The sequence below is a fragment of the Globicephala melas genome, chromosome 9 (assembly GCF_963455315.2).
Source record: "Globicephala melas chromosome 9, mGloMel1.2, whole genome shotgun sequence".
Lineage (NCBI taxonomy): Eukaryota > Metazoa > Chordata > Mammalia > Artiodactyla > Delphinidae > Globicephala > Globicephala melas.
Genome location: NC_083322.1, coordinates 46,298,784 through 46,319,981, shown reverse-complemented (window position 1 = coordinate 46,319,981; position 21,198 = coordinate 46,298,784). Strand labels below are relative to the sequence as shown.

Here is a 21,198-nt window from a genome sequence, read left to right as displayed (position 1 = left end):
GTCTTCTTATTTCCTTGTAATTGTTGAGTTGCAGGCCTGACTCCCAGTCTAACTAGAGTTATATCTGAAGGGAGTACAGTTGGCCTTCTGTATCTGCAGGTTCCATATCCGTAGATTCAACCAATCATGGATCAAAAATATTTTTTTGAATTCCAGAAAGTTCCAAAAAGCAGAACTTGAACTTGCCACATGCTGGCAACTCTTTATGTAGCATTTACACTGTATTAGGTATTGTAAGTAATCTAGAGATGAGTTAAAGTATACTGGAGGATGTGCATAGGTTATATGCACATACTAAGCCATTTTACATAAGAGACTTGAGCCTCCTTGGATTATGGTGTCCACACAGTGGGAAGTTCCTGGAACCAATCCCCCTTGGATACCGAGGGACAACCGTATGTCTTTTCTTCTTTGATGCACTAGGGCTTAATAGTGCCTGGCACATGGTAGACTCTCAATAAATATTTGTTAAGTACATAAATAAGGGGATCAGATGGCATATCTGCTACACTCTTATTGTTTTCTGTACATTAGGAGCTTTTTTAATCCTCAGAACCAAATTTGCTGAGGCGTTTGTTCTTTCAATTCTCTGTATAAAGGAAAATGCTAATAATCCCTACATGATTGAAACATTTTTCTATCCAAAAAGTTTTATAGACTGCAACAATTAAATTGGACTGGTATTTACTAATGGTAAAACAAAAAGTCAAAAAATGTCTTCAGAATGATTGTAAAAATAGTAAGAAATATAACATTACCTATACATGAGGTAAGGTTAAAGTTTCCCAGATTAAAGTCCTAGGGACTAGGGGAGAAATAATCAAGTGAAAAGAAACTTCAGCAAGCCTGAAAGAGACATTAGAAACTGAAGATATTCAACCATTATTTTCTGTATGTGATCTTCAAATCCAAGTCCAAAGAATACTAAATAAGAGATTCTTGATTTTTTTACTTCAAATTAGATTGTTATTCTGTTATGAACCTTGGTGTCTAGAATACAAATTACTGTGCTAGATTTCTATTTAGCAAATTACCAGGGGCTGGGACCCAAAGAACTATTTTAAGGCTATTTCACTACTTTTTTGGCTGCACTTACCCTCAGACCCAAAATCCCTCTCACCAAACTTCTTTTGTTACTTCCTGCATCTCAGTGTTATTAGAAGCCAAAGTAGTCAGCTGAAACTTGTAAAGGAGCATTCATTGTTGGATCTTTTTTTTCTTTCTGGGCATGCTTTAACTTGGTGAAATAAGGTCCTAATTAGGAATTGGATCATTGATTGTTTTTCAGATGGTGAAAAGGCCGATATATCTGCCAACATCTATCCAGACATAAACATCATCACTGGAGCCCTTAAACTGTATTTCAGAGACTTACCCATTCCTGTCATCACCTATGATACCTACTCCAAATTTATAGAAGCAGCAAGTAAGTATGGAGAACTAATTTTTTAATGGCACCAAAGTTTTAAGTGCAATGCTTTTGACTTCAAGAAAATTAAAACTCAGACCTGATTAAATTATTGCATGAGGATTTGCTTTGCCAAGCGAGAGCACAATGGTACAGTTAAAAGAAAACCAGGCGTAGTTCACCAGCTGAGTTGACCCAGTACTAAGCCAGCTCTACTCGGCTGAAGCTAGGTGCCAGGCAGTTCTGTCCCTCCCCATCGTTTCTCCTATGCTGGGAACCAGCACAGTCAGGCTTACTCTTATATGTTGAAAGCAGAATGTTCTGCAGCAAACAATCAGATGTTCTTCAATGAGGACTGTATAGATTAACTACTTTCATCTATTAGGCAGAATCCCATTGCTAATCAATTAAAGTCATACCCCAGGTTTTGCACGTTGATGCTGTTCAAAATTAGTAATAGGCCCAGAATATACTGTGTCAACTACTATACTAGGAACTCTCACCAATATCCTCTTGTTTAATCTTCCCATTTACCTGATGAATCACGTACTCTAATCCCATTGTACAGAGGAGGAAAGCTAGGCTTGGAGAGCTGAGCTCACAGGTCCAGGGATGGCACGTCAGCATTGGACTTCCATCAGTCCATAGCTGCTCATTCAGGGTTTGGCACTTGGGTCACCGCCGTCAGGAGAGAGAACCATAGTGTGTATATGTGTGTTGGGGTGTGGGGGGAATTGCACTACACTTTGTCCAGGAGCACAGCGAGGAAGGGGAGATTTAGGTGCTAGAATGAATGACGTAGAAGTCAAGCACACCTCAAGGAACTTTTTATTAAAAAAATATATAACCTTTAAAGGTATGTGTTGCTAAATATAATAACAAGATGCCTGATGGGGAGAGATGGGGGCAGGCTGGGATTAGTGCAAGGTGTACTTTCCAGATGAGCTGTGGCCCTACTCCCTGGTGAGAGCATTCTTTCCTGGGTCCTGGTGGTCTTGGGGGAGAAGGTTCTGGAAGCAGGGTGCCCTCTGCCCCAGGAGGAGTGACCAGGGGAGCTTTCTTTGAGTGGCTGCCAATACCTATCAGAGTCCTAAAAGGCAGAAGCATGCAGGCTCCCTCCCATTGTTAATATACCTACTATCTACTTCCTAACCTGGACGGCACACTGGGCTTAACCGTGCCAACATTCTGGTGAAAACTGCCATCAGTGCAGACTGAGCTGGCTGGCTCACCTGCCGGTGCCCTCGCATTGTAGAGTGTGTTCCGTCATGGAAGCCTGCCACGGAAAGAGCTGGTAGACAGCTTCAAGAGAACACTCCCAGGTGTGGTCCAATTTAAACTAAAGCTGGGGATAGTGAGTTTTCTAGCAAATCCAGTGTTCAGAAGATGGGCAAAACACAGTCGGTGCATACGCCACCAGCAAGCATCTGCAGGTCTGCAGGTTTCTGGAGGGCAAGGGGCGTGGGCAGCCTCCTGCCACACAGCCAGTGGACGTTCAACACACACATGGTTCCCAGCCTCAAAGCCTTTTCTGGAATACGGCAAGACACGGAACACATCGATTACTTTAAGTGAAATGTTAGTAGACTGCCCCTTTTTCTGCAACCTGAACAAACCAAACTTCTTGTTACTTCCCTGAAAACTTTAATGTTTCAACACTGCACGAATATTCATTACATGTGATCTTCACAGAAATCTCCAGTGCGGATGAGAGGCTGGAAGCGGTCCACGAAGTGCTGATGCTGCTTCCTCCTGCCCACTATGAGACCCTCCGGTACCTGATGATCCACCTAAAGAAGTAAGTTCACACCTCCTCGGCACTGCTTCTGCAGTCCCTACCTGCCCTGGGCAGTTAACGCATCAGGAAAAGTTCACAGCCTCCCCAACCCGCTGAGCAGACAGCCCGCCCTTCAGAGTGAATTAGGCCGCCTTCCCCAGTCCAGCCCCTTTCATAACTGCCAGCCACTCACTCTGTGGCAGGGGCTGCTCCGCGCTCTTTAGATGTGTTCTCTCTATGAGGGGGGTACTGTTAGATGATATTGCTGAAACCTGGGGAGGTTCAATAAGTGATGCAAAGAGATGCAGTAAAGCCAGGACTGAAACCCAGTCTGAGCCGTGGCCCTTACTGTGTCTTAACCATTTGCCTGCACTGCCTCCGCCTCTGCATCTTCCTCCCACACCAGCCTTGTGCTCTGTGTTCTGTTCGTCCTCCTGCTTACGAGAGTCCCAGATTCCTGAGGCTGCCTTCCTTCTGGACAAGCACATTCCCACTCTGATCTCTTGTTTTACTTGACGTGTTAATTATCTACCACTGAGGGACAAACTGCCCCCAAACTTAGTGGCTTAAAACAATAACCATTTGTTATCGCGCAGTCTCTGTGATCAGGAATCCAGGTGGCTTCACTGGGTGCCTCTGGTTCAAGGTTTCCGATGAGGTTGCAGTCAAACTGACAGCCAGGCTACAACCTCCTCTGAGGCTTGAGTCGGGGAGCATCCACTTCCAAGGTCAGTCACATGGTGTTTGGCAGGATTCAGTTCTTCAGTGGCTATTAGACTGCAGGCCTCTCTTGCTGACTGTTCTCTGGAGGCCACCCTCAGTTCCCTGTCCTACGGGTCTCCCCATAGGCAGCTCACCCAAATGGCAGCTGGCCGCCCTTACAGCAAGCAAGCGCGAGCGCCCAAGATGAAAGATAGTCTTTCTGTAACCTAATCTCAGAAGTGATATCCCGTTGCTTTTGCTATACCCTGTGTGCTAGAAGCAAGTCACTAGGTCTACCCCGTGCTCTAGGGGAAGGGGTTACAAGGGTATGAATTCCAGGAGGCAGGGATCACTGGGAACCGTCTCAGAGGGTGCCTGCCACAGAGGGCTGCACACCAGGTTATCTGTGTGAGAGCACGCGAGACAGATGGAGATGGGTGTTCACAGGATACGAAGTCTCTGGTTCCAGACTCTTTTACCTAAACCATCGATCTCTTTCCTTCACTGTACTTGTATAGTGAAGTCAATCAGTTGGTCTTTTAAAAAAAAATTGTCTATACCAACTTACAGATCCATTCAGTAAGTGAAAGGAAGCAAGTGGAGAACACTGTAGAAACACTAAGGTATTGAGGTTTAAACTTTTCTACCTTTAAAACATATAAACTCTTGCTCATATTCAACGTGATCAGGGGTGTAACATGTAGCTTAGAAGAGTCCCATTTTGACTAATTTATTTTTTTTAATTTATTTATTTTATTTATTTTTGGCTGCATTGGGTCTTTGTTGCTGCACGCGGGCTTTCTCCAGTTGCGGAGAACGGGGGCCACTCTTCGTGGCAGTCTGTGGGCTTCTCATTGCAGTGGCTTCTCTTGTTGCGGAGCACAGGGTGTAGGCGTGCGGGCTTCAGTAGTTGTGGCACACGGGCTCAGTAGTTGTGACTCGTGGGCTCTAGAGCGCAAGCTCAGTAGTCGTGGCGCACAGACTTAGTTGCTCCGCGGCATGTGGGATCTTCCCGGACCAGAGATTGAACCCATGATCCCTGCATTGGCAGGTGGATTCTTAACCACTGCACCACCAGGGAAGTCCCTGATTAATTTATTGAATTTAAGAGTACAAGTAATTTTGGGATTAAAAAAAGACTTGTATGACAGCGTGGCTTTTAAATAGCTCTAAGTTATTTCTTTCAGTGCCCAACTGTTACACTTTGGAAGGCAAAGTATCATTATCAGGAGAAATGCTGACGTGCCAGTTGAATCTTAAATGCCAATTATTTAGTATTTTTACTATGGTGGGTTTGCTGGCCATCTTGTTTGGTCAGGTGTGGTGCCTGATGTAGTGGGGAAATACGAGCACTTTGAAAGTGAAGTATGTCTTCTTTCTTACCTCCCTCTTAACTTTGCAAGGTGAAGGTAATGCAAGCTGAATTACCCTTCCTAAAATAATGCTAAATGGCTCGTCTTAATTAGCTTCAAGAGAATAAACACAAAGGGATGGCTTTCTGTGCAAAACCTAAACATATGTTAATCCTATTTTGCTCTTCTTTGGAGAATGTAATCCCTTTTAGATCTGTTAGAAACATCCTAAAACCTAAATCCATAAACCAAAATATCAGAGAGATCATAGTTTTATTCTACTTGGAAGGTATTAAGCCAACTTTGGAGTTTGAACTTCATCTTTTAAAGGCTTTGCAGTTCTTGAACATGGATGTTGAAATGATGATTTTCTTTTTTTTTTAATAATATTTATTGTAGTTTTTTTTAACATCTTTATTGGAGTATAATTGCTTTACAATGGTGTGTTAGTTTCTGCTGTATAACGAAGTGAATCAGTTTTACATATACATATGTTCCCATATCTCTTCCCTCTTGCTCTCCCTCCCTCCCACCCTCCCTATCCCACCCCTCTAGGTGGTCACAAAGCACCGAGCTGATCTCCCTGTGCTATGCGGCTGCTTCCCACTAGCTATCTACCTTACGTTTGGTAGTGTATATATGTCCATGCCTCTTTATCGCTTTGTCACAGCTTACCCTTCCCCCTCCCCATATCCTCAAGTCCATTCTCTGGTAGGTCTGTGTCTTTATTCCTGTTTTACCCCTAGGTTCTTCATGACATTTTTTTTTCTTAAATTCCATATATATGTGTTAGCATATGGTATTTGTCTCTCTCTTTCTGACTTACTTCACTCTGTATGACAGACTCTAGGTCTATCCACCTCATTACAAATAGCTCAATTTCGTTTCTTTTTATGGCTGAGTAATATTCCATTGTATATATGTGCCACATCTTCTTTATCCATTCATCCGATGATGGACACTTAGGTTGTTTCCATCTCCGGGCTATTGTAAATAGAGCTGCAATGAACATTTTGGTACATGACTCTTTTTGAATTATGGTTTTCTCAGGGTATATGCCCAGTAGTGGGACTGCTGGGTCACATGGTAGTTCTATTTGTAGTTTTTTAAGGAACCTCCATACTGTTCTCCATAGTGGCTGTACCAATTCACATTCCCACCAGCAGTGCAAGAGTGTTACCTTTTCTCCACACCCTCTCCAGCATTTATTGTTTCTAGATTTTTTGATGATGGCCATTCTGACTGGTGTGATATGATATCTCATTGTAGTTTTGATTTGCATTTCTCTAACGATTAATTATGTTGAGCATTCTTTCATGTATTTGTTGGCAGTCTGTATATCTTCTTTGGAGAAATGTCTATTTAGGTCTTCTGCCAATTTTTGGATTGGGTTGTTTGTTTTTTTGTTATTAAGCTGCATGAGCTGCTTGTAAATCTTGGAGGTTAGTCCTTTGTCAGTTGCTTCATTTACAAATATTTTCTTCCATTCTGACAGTCGTCTTCTGGTCTCATTTATGGTTTCCCTTACTGTGCAAAAGCTTTGAAGTTTCATTAGGTCCCATTTGTTTATTTTTATTTCCATTTCTCTAGGAGGTGGGTCAAAAAGGACCTTGCTGTGATTTATGTCATAGAGTGTCCTGCCTATGTTTTCCTCTAAGAGTTTCATAGTTTCTGGCCTTACATTTAGGTCTTTAATCCATTTCGAGCTTATTTTTGTGTATGGTGTTAGGGAGTGATCTAATCTCATACTTTTATATGTACCTGTCCAGTTTTCCCAGCACCACTTATTGAAGAGGCTGTCCTTTCTCAACTGTACATTCCTGCCTCCTTTATCAAAGATAAGGTGACCATATGTGCGTGGGTTTATCTCTGGGCTTCCTATCCTGTTCCATTGATCTATATTTCTGTTTTTGTGCCAGTACCATACTGTCTTGATTACTGTAGCTTTGTAGTATAGTCTGAAGTCAGGGAGCCTGATTCCTCCAGTTCCATTTTTCGTTTTCAAGATTGCTTTGGCTATTCGGGGTCTTTTGTGTTTCCATACAAATTGTGAAATTTTCTGTTCTAGTCCTGTGAGAAATGCCAGTGGTAGTTTGATAGGGATTGCATTGAATCTGTAGATTGCTTTGGGTAGTAGAGTCATTTTCACAATGTTGATTCTTCCAATCCAAGAACATGGTATATCTCTCCATCTATTTGTATCATCTTTAATTTCTTTCATCAGTGTCTTATAGTTTTCTGCATAGAGGTCTTTTGTCTCCTTAGGTAGGTTTATTCCTAGATATTTTATTCTTTTTGTTGCATTGGTAGATGGGAGTGTTTTCTTGATTTCACTTTCAGATTTTTCATCATTAGTGTATAGGAATGCAAGAGATTTCTGTGCATTAATTTTGTATCCTGCTACTTTACCAAATTCATTGATGAGCTCTAGTAGTTTTCTGGTAGCATCTTTAGGATTCTCTATGTATCGTATCATGTCATCTGCAAAGAGTGACAGCTTTACTTCTTCTTTTCCGATTTGGATTCCTTTTATTTCCTTTTCTTCTCTGATTGCTGTGGCTAAAACTTCCAAAACTATGTTGAAGAAGAGTGGTGAGAGTGGCCAACCTTGTCTTGTTCCTGATCTTAGTGGAAATGCTTTCAGTTTTTCACCATTGAGGACGATGTTGGCTGTGGGTTTGTCATATATGGCCTTTATTATGTTGAGGAAAGTTCCCTCTATGCCTACTTTCTGCAGGGTTTTTATCATAAATTGGTGTTGAATGTTTTCAAAAGCTTTCTCTGCATCTATTGAGATGATCATATGGTTTTTCTCCTTCAGTTTGTTAATATGGTTTATCACATTGATAGATTTCCGTATATTGAAGAATCCTTGTATTCCTGGAATAAACCCCACTTGATCATGGAGTATGATCTGTTTAATGTGCTGTTGGATTCTGTTTGCTAGTATTTTGTTGAGGATTTTTGCATCTATGTTCATCAGTGATATTGGCCTGTAGTTTTCTTTCTTTGTGACATCCTTGTCTAGTTTTGGTATCAAGGTGACGGTGGCCTCGTAGAATGAGTTTGGGAGTGTTCCTCCCTCTGCTATATTTTGGAAGAGTTTGAGAAGGATAGGTGTTAGCTCTTCTCTAAATGTTTGATAGAATTCGCCTGTGAAGCCATCTGGTCCTGGGCTTTTGTTTGTTGGCAGATTTTTAATCACAGTTTCAATTTCAGTGCTTGTGATTGGTCTGTTCGTCTTTTCTATTTCTTCCTGATTCAGTCTTGGCAGGTTGTGCATTTCTAAGAATTTGTCCATTTCTCCCAGGTTGTCCATTTTATTGGCATAGAGTTGCTTGTAGTAATCTCTCATGATCTTTTGTATTTCTGCAGTGTCAGTTGTTACTTCTCCATTTTCATTTCTAATTCTATTGATTTGAGTCTTCTCCCTTTTTTTCTTGATGAGTCTGGCTAATGGTTTATCAATTTTGTTTATCTTCTCAAAGAACCAGCTTTTAGTTTTATTGATCTTTGCTATTGTTTCCTTCATTTATTTTTCATTTATTTCTGATCTGATCTTTATGATTTCTTTCCTTCTGTTAACTTTGGGGTTTTTTTGTTCTTCTTTCTCTAATTGCTTTAGGTGCAAGGTTAGGTTGTTTATTCAGTATGTTTCCTGTTTCTTAAGGCAGGATTGTATTGCTATAAACTTCCCCCTTAGAACTGATTTTGCTGCATCCCATAGATTTTGGGTGGTCGTGTCTCCATTGTCATTTGTTTCTAAGTATTTTTTAATTTCCTCTTTGATTTCTTCAGTGATCACTTCATTATTAAGTAGTGTATTGTTTAGCCTCCATGTGTTTGTATTTTTTACAGATTTTTTTCTGTAATTGATATCTAGTCTCATAGCGTTGTGGTCGGAAAAGATACTTCATACAATTTCGATTTTCTTAAATTTACCAAGGCTTGATTTGTGACCCAAGATATGATCTATCCTGGAGAATGTTCCATGGAACATTCTGAAATGTTCAGAACATGAAACATGTTCATGTTTCTCAAGAATACACTTGAGAAAAATGTGTATTCTTTTGTTTTTGGATGGAATGTCCTATAAATATCAATTAAGTCCATCTTGTTTAATGTATCATTTAAAGCTTGTGTTTCCTTATTTATTTTCATTTTGGATGATCTGTCCATTGGTGAAAGTGGGGTATTAAAGTCCCCTACTATGAATGTGTTACTGTCCATTTCCCCTTTTATGGCTGTTAGTATTTGCCTTATGTATTGAGGTGTTCCTATGTTGGGTGCATAAATATTTACAATTGTTGTATCTTCTTGGATCGATCCCTTGTTCATCATGTAGTGTCGTTCATTGTCTCTTCTAATAGTCTTTATTTTAAAGTCTATTTTGTTTGATATGAGAATTGCTTCTCCAGCTTTCTTTTGGTTTCCATTCGCATGAAATATCTTTTTCCATCCCCTTACTTTCAGTCTGTATGTGTCTCTAGGTCTGAAGTGGGTCTCTTGTAGACAGCAAATATATGGGTCTTGTTTTTGTATCCATTCAGCCAATCTGTGTCTTTTGGTGGGAGCATTTAGTCCGTTTACATTTAAGGTAATTATTGATATGTATGTTCCTATTCCCATTTTCTTAATTGTTTTGGGTTCGTTATTGTAGGTCTTCTCCTTCTCTTGTGTTTCTTGCCTAGAGAAGTTCCTTTAGCAGTTGTTGTAGAGCTGGTTTGGTGGTGCTGAACTCTCTCAGCTTTTGCTTGTCTGTAAAGGTTTTAATTTCTCCATCAAATCTGAATGAGATCCTTGCTGGGTAGAGTAATCTTGGTTGCAGGTTTTTCTCCTTCATCACTTTAAATATGTCCTGTCTGTCCCTTCTGGCTTGCAGAGTTTCTGCTGAACGATCAGCTGTTAACCTAATGGGGATTCCCTTGTGTGTTATTTGTTGTTTCTCCCTTGCTGCTTTTAATATGTTTTCTTTGTATTTAATTTTTGACAGTTTGATTAATATGTGTCTTGGCGTATTTCTCCTTGGATTTATCCTGTATGGGACTCTCTGTGCTTCCTGGACTTGATTAACTATTTCCTTTCCCATATTAGGGAAGTTTTCAAGTATCATCTCTTCAAATATTTTCTCAGTCCCTTTCTTTTTCGCTTCTTCTTCTGGAACCCCTATTATTCAAATGTTGGTGTGTTTAATGTTGTCCCAGAGGTCTCTGAGACTGTCCTCAATTCTTTTCATTCTTTTTTCTTTATTCTGCTCTGCAGTAGTTATTTCCAATATTTTATCTTCCAGGTCACTTATCCATTCTTCTGCCTCAGTTATTCTGCTATTGATGCCATCTAGAGTATTTTTAATTTCATTATTGTGTTGTTCATCGTTGCTTGTTTCATCTTTAGTTCTTCTAGGTCCTTGTTAAATGTTTCTTGCATTTTGTCTATTCGATTTCCAAGATTTTGGATCGTCTTTACTATCATTATTCTGAATTCTTTTTCAGGTAGACTGCCTATTTTCTCTTCATTTGTTAGGTCTGGTGGGTTTTTATCTTGCTCCTTCATCTGCTGTGTGTTTTTCTGTCTTCTCATTTTGCTTATCTTACTGTGTTTGGGGTCTCCTTTTCGCAGGCTGCAGGTTCTTAGTTCCCGTTGTTTTTGGTGTCTGTCCCCAGTGGCTAAGGTTGGTTCAGTGGGTTGTGTAGGCTTCCTGGTGGAGGGGACTAGTGCCTGTGTTCTGGTGGATGAGGCTGGATCTTGTCTTTCTGGTTGGCAGGTCCACGTCTGGTGGTGTGTTTTGGGGTGTCTGTGGACTTACTATGATTTTAGGCAGCCTCTTTGCTAATGGGTGGGGTTGTGTTACTGTTTTGCTAGTTGTTTGGCATAGGGTGTCCAGCACTGTAGCTTGCTGGTCGTTGAGTGAAGCTGGGTGCTGGTGTTGAGATGGAGATCTCTGGGAGATTTTCGCCGTTTGATATTACGTGGAGCTCGGAGGTCTCTTGTGGACCAGTGTCCTGAAGTTGGCTCTCCCACCTCAGAGGCACAGCACTGACTCCTGGCTGCAGCACCAAGAGCCTTTCATCCACACAGCACAGAATAAAAGGGAGAAAAAGTAGAAAGAAAGAATAGGATAGTAGAAAGAAGTAGAAAGTAAGTAGAAAGAAAGTAGAGGATAAAAGAGTAGATAAAAAAGTAGAAAGAAAGAAGAGGATAAAAGAAAAGAAAATAAGGTAAAATAAAGTTATTAAAATAAAAAAATAATTATTAAGAAAAAATATCTGTTCTTTGCTCAGACAGGACAGGGTTAAAGGAGCCACTGATTCGGGGGCTCCGGCTCACTCAGGCCGGGGGGAGGGAGGTGTACGGAGTGCGGGGCGAGCCTGCAGTGGCAGAGGCCGGCATGACGTTGCACCAGCCTGAGGTGTGCCGTGTGTTCTCCCGGGGAAGTTGTCCGTGGATCCTGGGACCTTGGCAGTGGCGAGCTGCACAGGCTCCCCGCAAGGGGGGTGTGGAGAGTGACCTGTGCTCGCACACAGGCTTCTTGGTGGCGGCAGCAGTAGCCTTAGCGTCTCATGCCCGTCTCTGGGGTCTGCGCTGACAGCCGCGGCTCGCACCCGTCTCTGAGCTCCTTTAAGCAGCATTCTTAATCCCCTCTCCTCATGCACCTTTTGGGAGGTCTGAGGTCTTCTGCCAGTGTTCATTAGGTGTTCTGTAGGAGTTGTTCCACGTGTAGATGTATTTCTGATGTATCTGTGGGGAGGAAGGTGATCTCTGCGTCTTACCTTTCCACCATCTTCCCCTAGATCTTGGAGTATAGTTGATTTACAATGTTGTATTAGTTTCAGGTGTACAGCAAAGTGAATCAGTTACACATATACATCTGTCCACTCTTTTTTAGATTCTTTTCCCTTACAGGTCATTACACAGTATTGAGGAGAGTTCCCTGTGCTATACAGTAGGTCCTTATTAGTTATTTTATATACAGTAGTGTGTATATGTCAATCCCAATCTCCCAATTTATCCCACCCCCCTCACTTTCCCCTGGTAACCATAAGTTTATTTTCTACAACTGTCATTCTATTTCTGTTTTGTAAATAAGTTCATTTGTACCATTTTTTTTTAGATTTCACATATAAGTGATATCATATGATATTTGTCTTTGACTTACTTCACTCATTATGACAGTCTCTAGGTCCATCCATGTTGCTGCAGATGGCATTATTTCATTCTTCTTTATGGCTGAGTAATATTCCGTTGTGTATATGTACCACATCTTCTTTCTCCACTCCTCTGTCAATGAACATTTAGGTTGATTCCAGGTCTTGGCTATTATAAATAGTGCTGCAATGAACATTGGGGTGCATGTTATCTTTTCGAATTATGGTTTTCTCCAGATATATGCCCAGGAGTGGGACTGCTGGATCATGTGGTAGTTCTATATTTAGTTTTTAAGGAACTTCCATACTGTTCTCCACAGTGGCTGTACCAATTTACATTCCCACCAACAGTGTAGGAGGGTTCCCTTTTCTCCACACCCTCTCCAGCATTTATTGTTTGTAGATGTTTTGATGATGGCCATTCTGACCCGTGTGAGGTGATACCTCACTGCAGTTTTGATTTGCATTTCCCTAGTGATTAGTGATGAAATGACGATTTTCAATTCCAACAATAATTACTGCTCCAGACCTCATCCTGTGGGAACTAGAAATAATATCCAACTGCTTTTTCGTTTGGCCACATTCCAGCCATTTCCCAGTCCCATGATGATGGCTTGACCTCTCTCCTCAGGCACTAGCCCTGCCAGCAGACAGGGAATCTGCCCTCAGCTTCCTGGTTTGCCAGCATACAGACCAGTAGACAGCGACAAGAGGGAAAGAAAAGACATCCATACAAGCCTAGACTAAATCTGTATGCACTATGGGCCACCTAACAATCTACTGCCCCTTCAAACCAGTATTCCCTCACTGAGAGTTCCACGTTTATTTAGTAAGAAGGACTGATTTTATAATTTTAAAAAGTGTGTCTACACCAGATTGACTTAGTAGTTCACTTCTACTGGCTGAAGGCAATGTCAATAATCTAAAACTTTTTTTAGTCAGAAAATTACCTTTTAAAAAATACTTCTGTATACTTCCAATTCTCAATTTTCTTTTGCAAATCCCCAAACCAGAGAAGTTCATAATCAGTATACAAATCCACCCTCGAGTCTGTATAATGCCTCTGTGTATATGTCTGTCTTGCAGGGTGACTCTGAATGAAAAGGACAATTTCATGAATGCTGAAAATTTGGGGATCGTATTTGGGCCCACCCTGATGAGGCCCCCTGAGGACAGTACCCTCACCACCCTCCATGACATGCGGTACCAAAAGCTGATTGTGCAGATTTTAATAGAAAACGAAGATGTTTTGTTTTAATCCACCAGGGAAGTGAGCTGAATGGCCCAAGCCCCATCTAAGTTGATAAGGCTAAAGAAATAAAAACATCTTTTACACCTGGTTTTCCAAACAAGTGGTGGAATTTCCTAGACCACAGAGGATCGCCATGTCGGCTACTGTGTCTCATAGACACTGGCCCCCTCCACAGGAGAACAGCAAGGATGAGGGTGAGAAAAAGCCCTCGCCTGGGTCTTTGCTGTGCCTCGTATGTCTGTTTTGCTGGAAGAGTGATTAATAAATCTTTCTTTAACTTATTAAAAAACAACGTAGACCTTTAAACTTCAGTCTTATCAGTAATAAAAGGGAACTTAATTCATAGAGGTACTTGATACAGTTATACATTTTCCACTTACAAAAAGAAGACAATTCTATATGTTAAATGTTAAATGAAACTTATATTGTAAAATGTATTTTTATTTTAGCTGCAAGAATGTTACTTTATTTTAGCAAATAGAACTCAATGCAGTGCATTGATTATTACCCTGTGTACCTTGTCCTGCCTTCTTGCTGCGATCCCTGAAAAGTTTACCATGAATGCAGTATTATCTTGACATACCTCTGTCCTTATCAGTGCTTTGCAATGAAATTTCACCTCCCACCTCTGTCCCTGCTTTTGATAGATTTGCTGTTAAGCACTGGCATTTTGCTGTCTTACGGTGTATGTTTATAGCAATTGTAGGATGGTCTGAAACATCCACAAATTTTCTTTCCATAAAAATTTTGTGAAATCCCAAAGTATGTTCTATGAATTGGTCATAGTCTTTCCATATCATGTGTGTACATCACAGAACATGCAGAACGTGGTCATTTTACATAAAATAATTTGGAAACACTGGTTATAGCTGGGCCATGTAAAAAGTTAGCACTTCTTTCTTTTCAGGCAAGCATTCTGAATTCATCTGTTAATGTCAAGTTGCATTTTTGCCACATTTCTATTTATGAGAAGTGAATCTGCAGAGTCATTGTTGATTTTTTTCATTTTTGTTTTATAAACAAGCCTGTTTTTTAAAGTAAGAATGAATGTTTGGTTTTTTACAAATATGTGTTCCTCCTTGATCAAAGTAACTCTGATGGATAATAATTTAATATGATTTGATTGCTACAGTCCTATCTTATTGGTTATATTTATCTTAGCATGAGCTTTCCACACCAAGATTTCTATATTTTGTAACATAGGTAAAATATTTAAAACGTCAAAAACTGTCAATCTAAATTTTTTTCTTAACCGCAACTACAAAGTCTTTTCCTCTCATTATCTGAGATGATTCATGTCATTACTCACTAGTCTTGTTTCGGAGTGACCAGAAGAGAATTACTGTGTGATGAGCCAGCTGAGAGGGGAGAGGGCAGTGCAGTTGTTATCCTAGAAAGTCCTGAGGGCTATGTGGATGGACTCCGCTGACACACGGGGGTCAGAATGGTTCTGCTTGGTCCCTGCTAGTATCGTTCCTCCCAACTGTACAGATTTGTTTGTTGTAGCTTATGTACTTCTTGATACTGTCAAGAAACTATCTGGAAATGGTTTTATTTTGTGAAGTGAACAATACTTTGTAATTTATGATAGTGTAAATGGAAGGAAAAGCATTAAATGTATTAAATTCTTCTGTCTATCATTTTGGAAGACGTGTTGGGGGAAAGGGGGGCAGAATATTCAAAACACTGCTCCCAGATGGATTGTGGGCAATAAAGTGTCTACCATCACCAAGACACGATGAGAAAACAAACACCCCATGGAGTCCACACCTCCTGGCCCCTCTCCCTCCTCCAGCTTCCTCCTGAGGAGCCTGCCTGCAGTTAAGATTCCAATACTCCAGCTTCCCTTTCTATAAAGACCCATTGTGTTTGTCCTTCATTGAGAGATGTGGTGTTTAGAGCAGATCACCCTAGGCAGCTTGCAGGAGGGCAGAAAAAGAGTTTTGGAGCCAGAAAGACTTGACTTTGAATAGCAGATCTGCCTCTTATCAGCTGCATATGACCTTGGGAATGAGTTCGCTTACCTGAAAAACTGGGTTTGGAAATATTCTGATTGGGACACCTTAGATGAAATGATGATCTAAAGTAATTAGTCATAGTTACTTCTTATTATCATCATTATTTTAAGAATGATGACTTAGGAGGGGAAAGGAAGACACATGAGAGAAAAGGATTTGTCACGGGTTAAATCCAAGTCCGAGTAGTAATAAGGGGTATTATTATAACAGGGCTCTATAATGTGTAATGAGGTTCACTTGACTCCTTTTCTCGAATGTGATTACAACACCTGATCCCGTCTACCTGCCTTTAGTCTGAAGCCTGCTCTGATACCCATGCCTATCTTCCCCACCATCTGGCAGCCTGACGTGGCTTCTCTTACGTGGCTTGAAATTCCTGCCATTGGAATAACTCTAGTAGTTAGACCTGAAAGGAGGCAGTGTTGTTTCCAGAACCCACTGTTAAATTGCCCACAGGTGGGTTGTGGGAGACGGGACGGGGCAGTGTGGGTGGGGGAAGACCTTCTTCTCTCTCCCGTTAACATAAATGGGCACCTGGTCTCCAAGCTCGGAAGGGGCCTGGTGCAGAATTTCAAGGACAGCAGCCTGGAAGGGACGAGGGAGGGGAGATACGGGGAGTTGAGGAAAGTCACATACCACTACAGGTGTGCTGCCTGGGCCATCCTGCCTCCAACTGAAAACCCAACTCAGGTAGCTTACAAATTCCCAAGATCTATCAATCCACAAATTTACAGTCAATCTTTTGATATTTAAAAATGTAATGTTCATTAATTTTCAACCAACATTTATCAAGCACTTATTAATGGGCCAGACACTGAATACTGGCAAGGAAAAGGTTTGTCTCACTGGAAGAATTAAATAATAAGTTTAGTTTGGCTGGAGAGCAAAAGCTGGTCATGCTAAGGATTTTGGACTCTAACATAAAAGGCGATGGTGCTACAATTTTTTTTTTTAAATAAACTTAATTTTGGAGTAGTTTTATATTTACAGAAAAGTTGCAAAGATACTACAGAGAGTTCCTGTGTACTCCTCACCCACTGTCCCCTAATGTTAACATCTTATATAACCACAGTACATTTATTTAAACCAAGAAACCAACATTAGTACATTACTATTAACTGAACTCCAGGCTTTTTTCGGATTTTATGAGTCTTCCGCTAATGTCCTTTTTCTGTTCCAGGATACAATCTAGGACACCACATTGCCTTTAGCATTAATTGCTAAATTATTTATATTAATTTATAATATTTTTATTATGTTATTTTTTATTATATTTTTATTATAATATATAATATAGATTATATATATAAATATATATTATATGTGTATAAATATATATTTATATATGCAAATGAAAAAATATATATATTATCTATATTATAATTATATATAATTATATATAATATATTATTTTTATTTTAATATAATATTATAAATTATAATTTATATTAATGCTATTATTAAATAGCATTAATAGCTAATTAATTTAGCATTGCCTTTTAGCAAGAAACAAATGACACAATCTTGTTTACATTTTTTAAAGATCACTTACTTGACTGTGGATCCATCAGAGAATATGCAGGCAGATGGGGGTAGTGAAGGTAGATGCAGGGAGTCACTTGGATGTTCGTTGTTGTCATTGTAAGTCTAAGGTGATGTAGCCTGGATCAGGTGGTAGCAAGGCAGAGAAAAACAGACAGAACTGAGTTATATTTAGGAGGCAGAGTTGAAAACGTCTGGTTATAGATTGGATTAGAGAATCAAGGATGACTCCCACACTGCTTAATTTGACAACTGGATAATATTTCTTGAAATGAACACAAAGAGAGCCAGAGGTTCTTGAGGGGTGGAAAAAGTAAGGAGGATGATGAGTTCCATGTTGGACATGATGAAATAGGGATACCTGTGAAATTTCCAGGAAGAGATATTTCATGAGCAATTGCACTAACAGACCCAAGCTGGAGGTAGGAATTTAGGAGCGACACCAGAGGTAATAATTGGAACCAAGGTAATAATTGAATAAGAGTGCCCAGGGACCCAGAGCAGAGAAATACAGGAGAGGCCTGATTCAAAGTTCTCTACAGCACCAACATTCAGGAGAGGGGATGAGAAGGAGGAGAGGGCAAATGAAGTCCATTTTGATAAAATATAGAGGGTCTCATGAGTGTGGTTCAGAAAGACTCTTTCCTTGTCTTCAGGTTCGTTTCACAATGTCCTAGTCCATTTCGTTGTTCCACTTCCATGTATTTTGCTACACGCGAGGCACCATGTTAGACCCTATGCTTTGGAGCGGTTTGCTTCATTGGATGCTTTGTAAATGCAAATAAGCCAGGGTCATTTTTTTTCCTGAGTTGAAAAGATATTGTCACACTCAAGGACCTCCTTCACTGCCTTCTACTGCCATTTGTACATACGTCTAATCCATCGGTTATCACAAAGTACTGCCATTGTGTGTCCATCTGTCTCCCACTGAAGTACAGGCTCCGTGGGATCAAGAATGGTGGACACCATCACCCTGATACCAAAACCAGACAAGGATGTCACAAAGGAAGAAAACTACAGGCCAGTATCAGTGATGAACATAGATGCAAAAATCCTCAACAAAATACTAGCAAACAGAATCCAACAGCACATTATACAGATCATACTCCATGATCAAGTGGGGTTTATTCCAGGAATGCAAGGATTCTTCAATATATGCAAATCAATCAATGTGATACACCATATTAACAAACTGAAGGAGAAAAACCATATGGTCATCTCAATAGATGCAGAGAAAGCTTTTGAAAAAATTCAACACCCATTTATGATAAAAACCCTGCAGAAAGTAGGCATAGAGGGAACTTTCCTCAACATAATAAAGGCCATATATGACAAACCCACAGCCAACATCGTCCTCAATGGTGAAAAACTGAAAGCATTTCCACTAAGATCAGGAACAAGACAAGGTTGGCCACTCTCACCACTCTTCTTCAACATAGTTTTGGAAGTTTTAGCCACAGCAATCAGAGAAGAAAAGGAAATAAAAGGAATCCAAATCGGAAAAGAAGAAGTAAAGCTGTCACTGTTTGCAGATGACAAGATACTATACATAGAGAATCCTAAAGATGCTACCAGAAAACTACTAGAGCTAATCAGTGAATTTGGTAAAGTAGCAGGATACAAAATTAATGCACAGAAATCTCTGGCATTCCTAAAGAAAAGAATAAAATATCTAGGAATAAACCTACGTAAGGAGACAAAAGACCTGTATGCAGAAAACTATAAGACACTGATGAAAGAAATTAAAGATGATACAAATAGATGGAGAGATATACCATGTTTTTGGATTGGAAGCATCAACATTGTGAAAATGACTCTACTACCCAAAGCAATCTACAGACTCAATGCAATCCCTATCAAACTACCACTGGCATTTTTCACAGAACTAGAACAAAAAATTTCACAATTTGTATGGAAACACCAAAGACCCCGAATAGCCAAAGCAATCTTGAGATCGAAAAACGGAGCTGGAGGAATCAGGCGCCCTGACTTAAGGCTATACTACAAAGCTACAGTAATCAAGACAGTATGGTACTGGCACAAAAACAGAAATATAGATCAATGGAACAGGATAGAAAGCCCAGAGATAAACCCATGCACATATGGTCACCTTATCTTTGATAAAGGAGGCAGGAATGTACAGTTGAGAAAGGACAGCCTCTTCAGTAAGTGGTGCTGGGAAAACTGGACAGCTACATGTAAAAGTATGAGATTAGATCACTCCCTAACACCATACACAAAAATAAGCTCAAAATGGATTAAAGACCTAAATGTAAGGCCAGAAACTATGAAACTCTTAGAGGAAAACATAGGCAGGACACTCTATGACATAAATCACAGCAAGGTCCTTCTTGACCCACCTCCTAGAGAAATGAAAATAAAAACAAAAATAAACAAATGGGACCCAATGAAACTTCAAAGCTTTTGCACAGCAAAGGAAACCATAAACAAGACCAAAAGACAACCCTCAGAATGGGAGAAAATGTTTGCAAATGAAGCAACTGACAAAGGATTAATCTCCAAAATTTATAAGCAGCTCATGCAGCTTAATAACAAAAAAACAAACAACCCAATCCAAAAATGGGCAGAAGACCTAAATAGGCATTTCTCCAAAGAAGATATACAGACTGCCAACAAATACATGAAAGAATGCTCAACATCACTAATCATTAGAGAAATGCAAATCAAAACTACAATGAGATATCATCTCACACCAGTCAGAATGGCCATCATCAAAAAACCTAGAAACAATAAATGCTGGAGAGGGTGTGGAGAAAAGGGAACCCTCTTGCACTGTTGGTAGGAATGTAAATTGATACAGCCACTGTGGAGAACAGTATGGAGGTTCCTTAAAAACTACAAATAGAACTACCATATGACCCAGCAATCCCACTACTGGGCATATACCCTGAGAAAACCATAATTCAAAAAGAGTCATGTACCAAAATGTTCATTGCAGCTCTATTTACAATAGCCCGGAGATGGAAACAACCTAAGTGTCCATCATCAGATGAATGGATAAAGAAGATGTGGCACATATATACAATGGAATATTACTCAGCCATAAAAAGAAACGAAATTGAGCTATTTGTAATGAGGTGGATAGACCTAGAGTCTGTCATACAGAGTGAAGTAAGTCAGAAAGAGAGAGACAAATACCATATGCTAACACATATATATGGAATTTAAGAAAAAAAAATGTCATGAAGAACCTAGGGGTAAAACAGGAATAAAGACACAGACCTACCAGAGAATGGACTTGAGGATATGGGGAGGGGGAAGGGTAAGCTGTGACAAAGCGATAAAGAGGCATGGACATATATACACTACCAAACGTAAGGTAGATAGCTAGTGGGAAGCAGCCTCATAGCACAGGGAGATCAGCTCGGTGCTCTGTGACCACCTAGAGGGGTGGGATAGGGAGGGTGGGAGGGAGGGAGAGCAAGGGGGAAGAGATATGGGAACATATGTATATGTATAACTGATTCATTTTGTTGTGAAGCAGAAACTAACACACCATTGTAAAGCAATTATACTCCAATAAAGATGTCAAAAAAATAAATTAAAAAAAAGAATGGTGGACACCATATGCTGGTCAGGCACACTCCTACTCATCCTACAAGTCTCAACTCGAAGTTTCCTCTCTGCTGAGACTTTCCCTGGCTTCCCCAGGCAGGGTACATAGGTGCCAGCCGTAAACACATGAAAGCATGGAAAGTTCAGAGTACTCTCCAGAGTTGGGTTTAACCAGCACATGAAATGTGAGGGAAGAGGAGGGGGAATGAGGTTAAACAAGCAGGTCTGCACCAGGGAATAAGGAACCTTGTGTGCCAAGTATGAGTCAAACTTAGAAAGATTGGTCTGGTGACACGTGGAGGATAGGCCAGAGGATGTAAGATTAGAAAGACAGAAGCTAATCAAGAAGATGTTATAGGCAATGACAAACTGAACTTGCCTCCCAGCAGGAGGGATGGAGAAGAGTCATGATAAGAGAGATATTTA

The 21,198-nt window shown here is 40.2% G+C and overlaps 1 protein-coding gene and 1 long non-coding RNA gene across 3 annotated transcripts in view; one reads left to right on the top strand and one right to left on the bottom strand.

Moving 5' to 3' along the window:
• CHN2 (chimerin 2) overlaps positions 1-15,271 on the top strand; it is a 332,632-nt gene extending 317,361 nt beyond the window's left edge. For both annotated transcript variants that reach the window (XM_030857429.2, XM_030857427.2), the window contains 3 exons: positions 1,289-1,426; positions 3,101-3,206; positions 13,471-15,271. In XM_030857429.2, the coding sequence (XP_030713289.1) occupies positions 1,289-1,426; positions 3,101-3,206; positions 13,471-13,642 (416 nt within the window). In that variant the 3' untranslated portion in view covers positions 13,643-15,271. The remainder of the gene's footprint in view (positions 1-1,288; positions 1,427-3,100; positions 3,207-13,470) is intronic.
• Positions 12,399-21,198, bottom strand: part of LOC132597877 (uncharacterized) — a 138,432-nt gene continuing 129,632 nt past the window's right edge. Inside the window, exons 4-5 of the long non-coding RNA XR_009565294.2 lie at positions 17,207-17,316; positions 12,399-12,568 (exon numbers count right to left, since the gene is read on the bottom strand). This is a non-coding gene — a long non-coding RNA (uncharacterized lncRNA). The remainder of the gene's footprint in view (positions 12,569-17,206; positions 17,317-21,198) is intronic.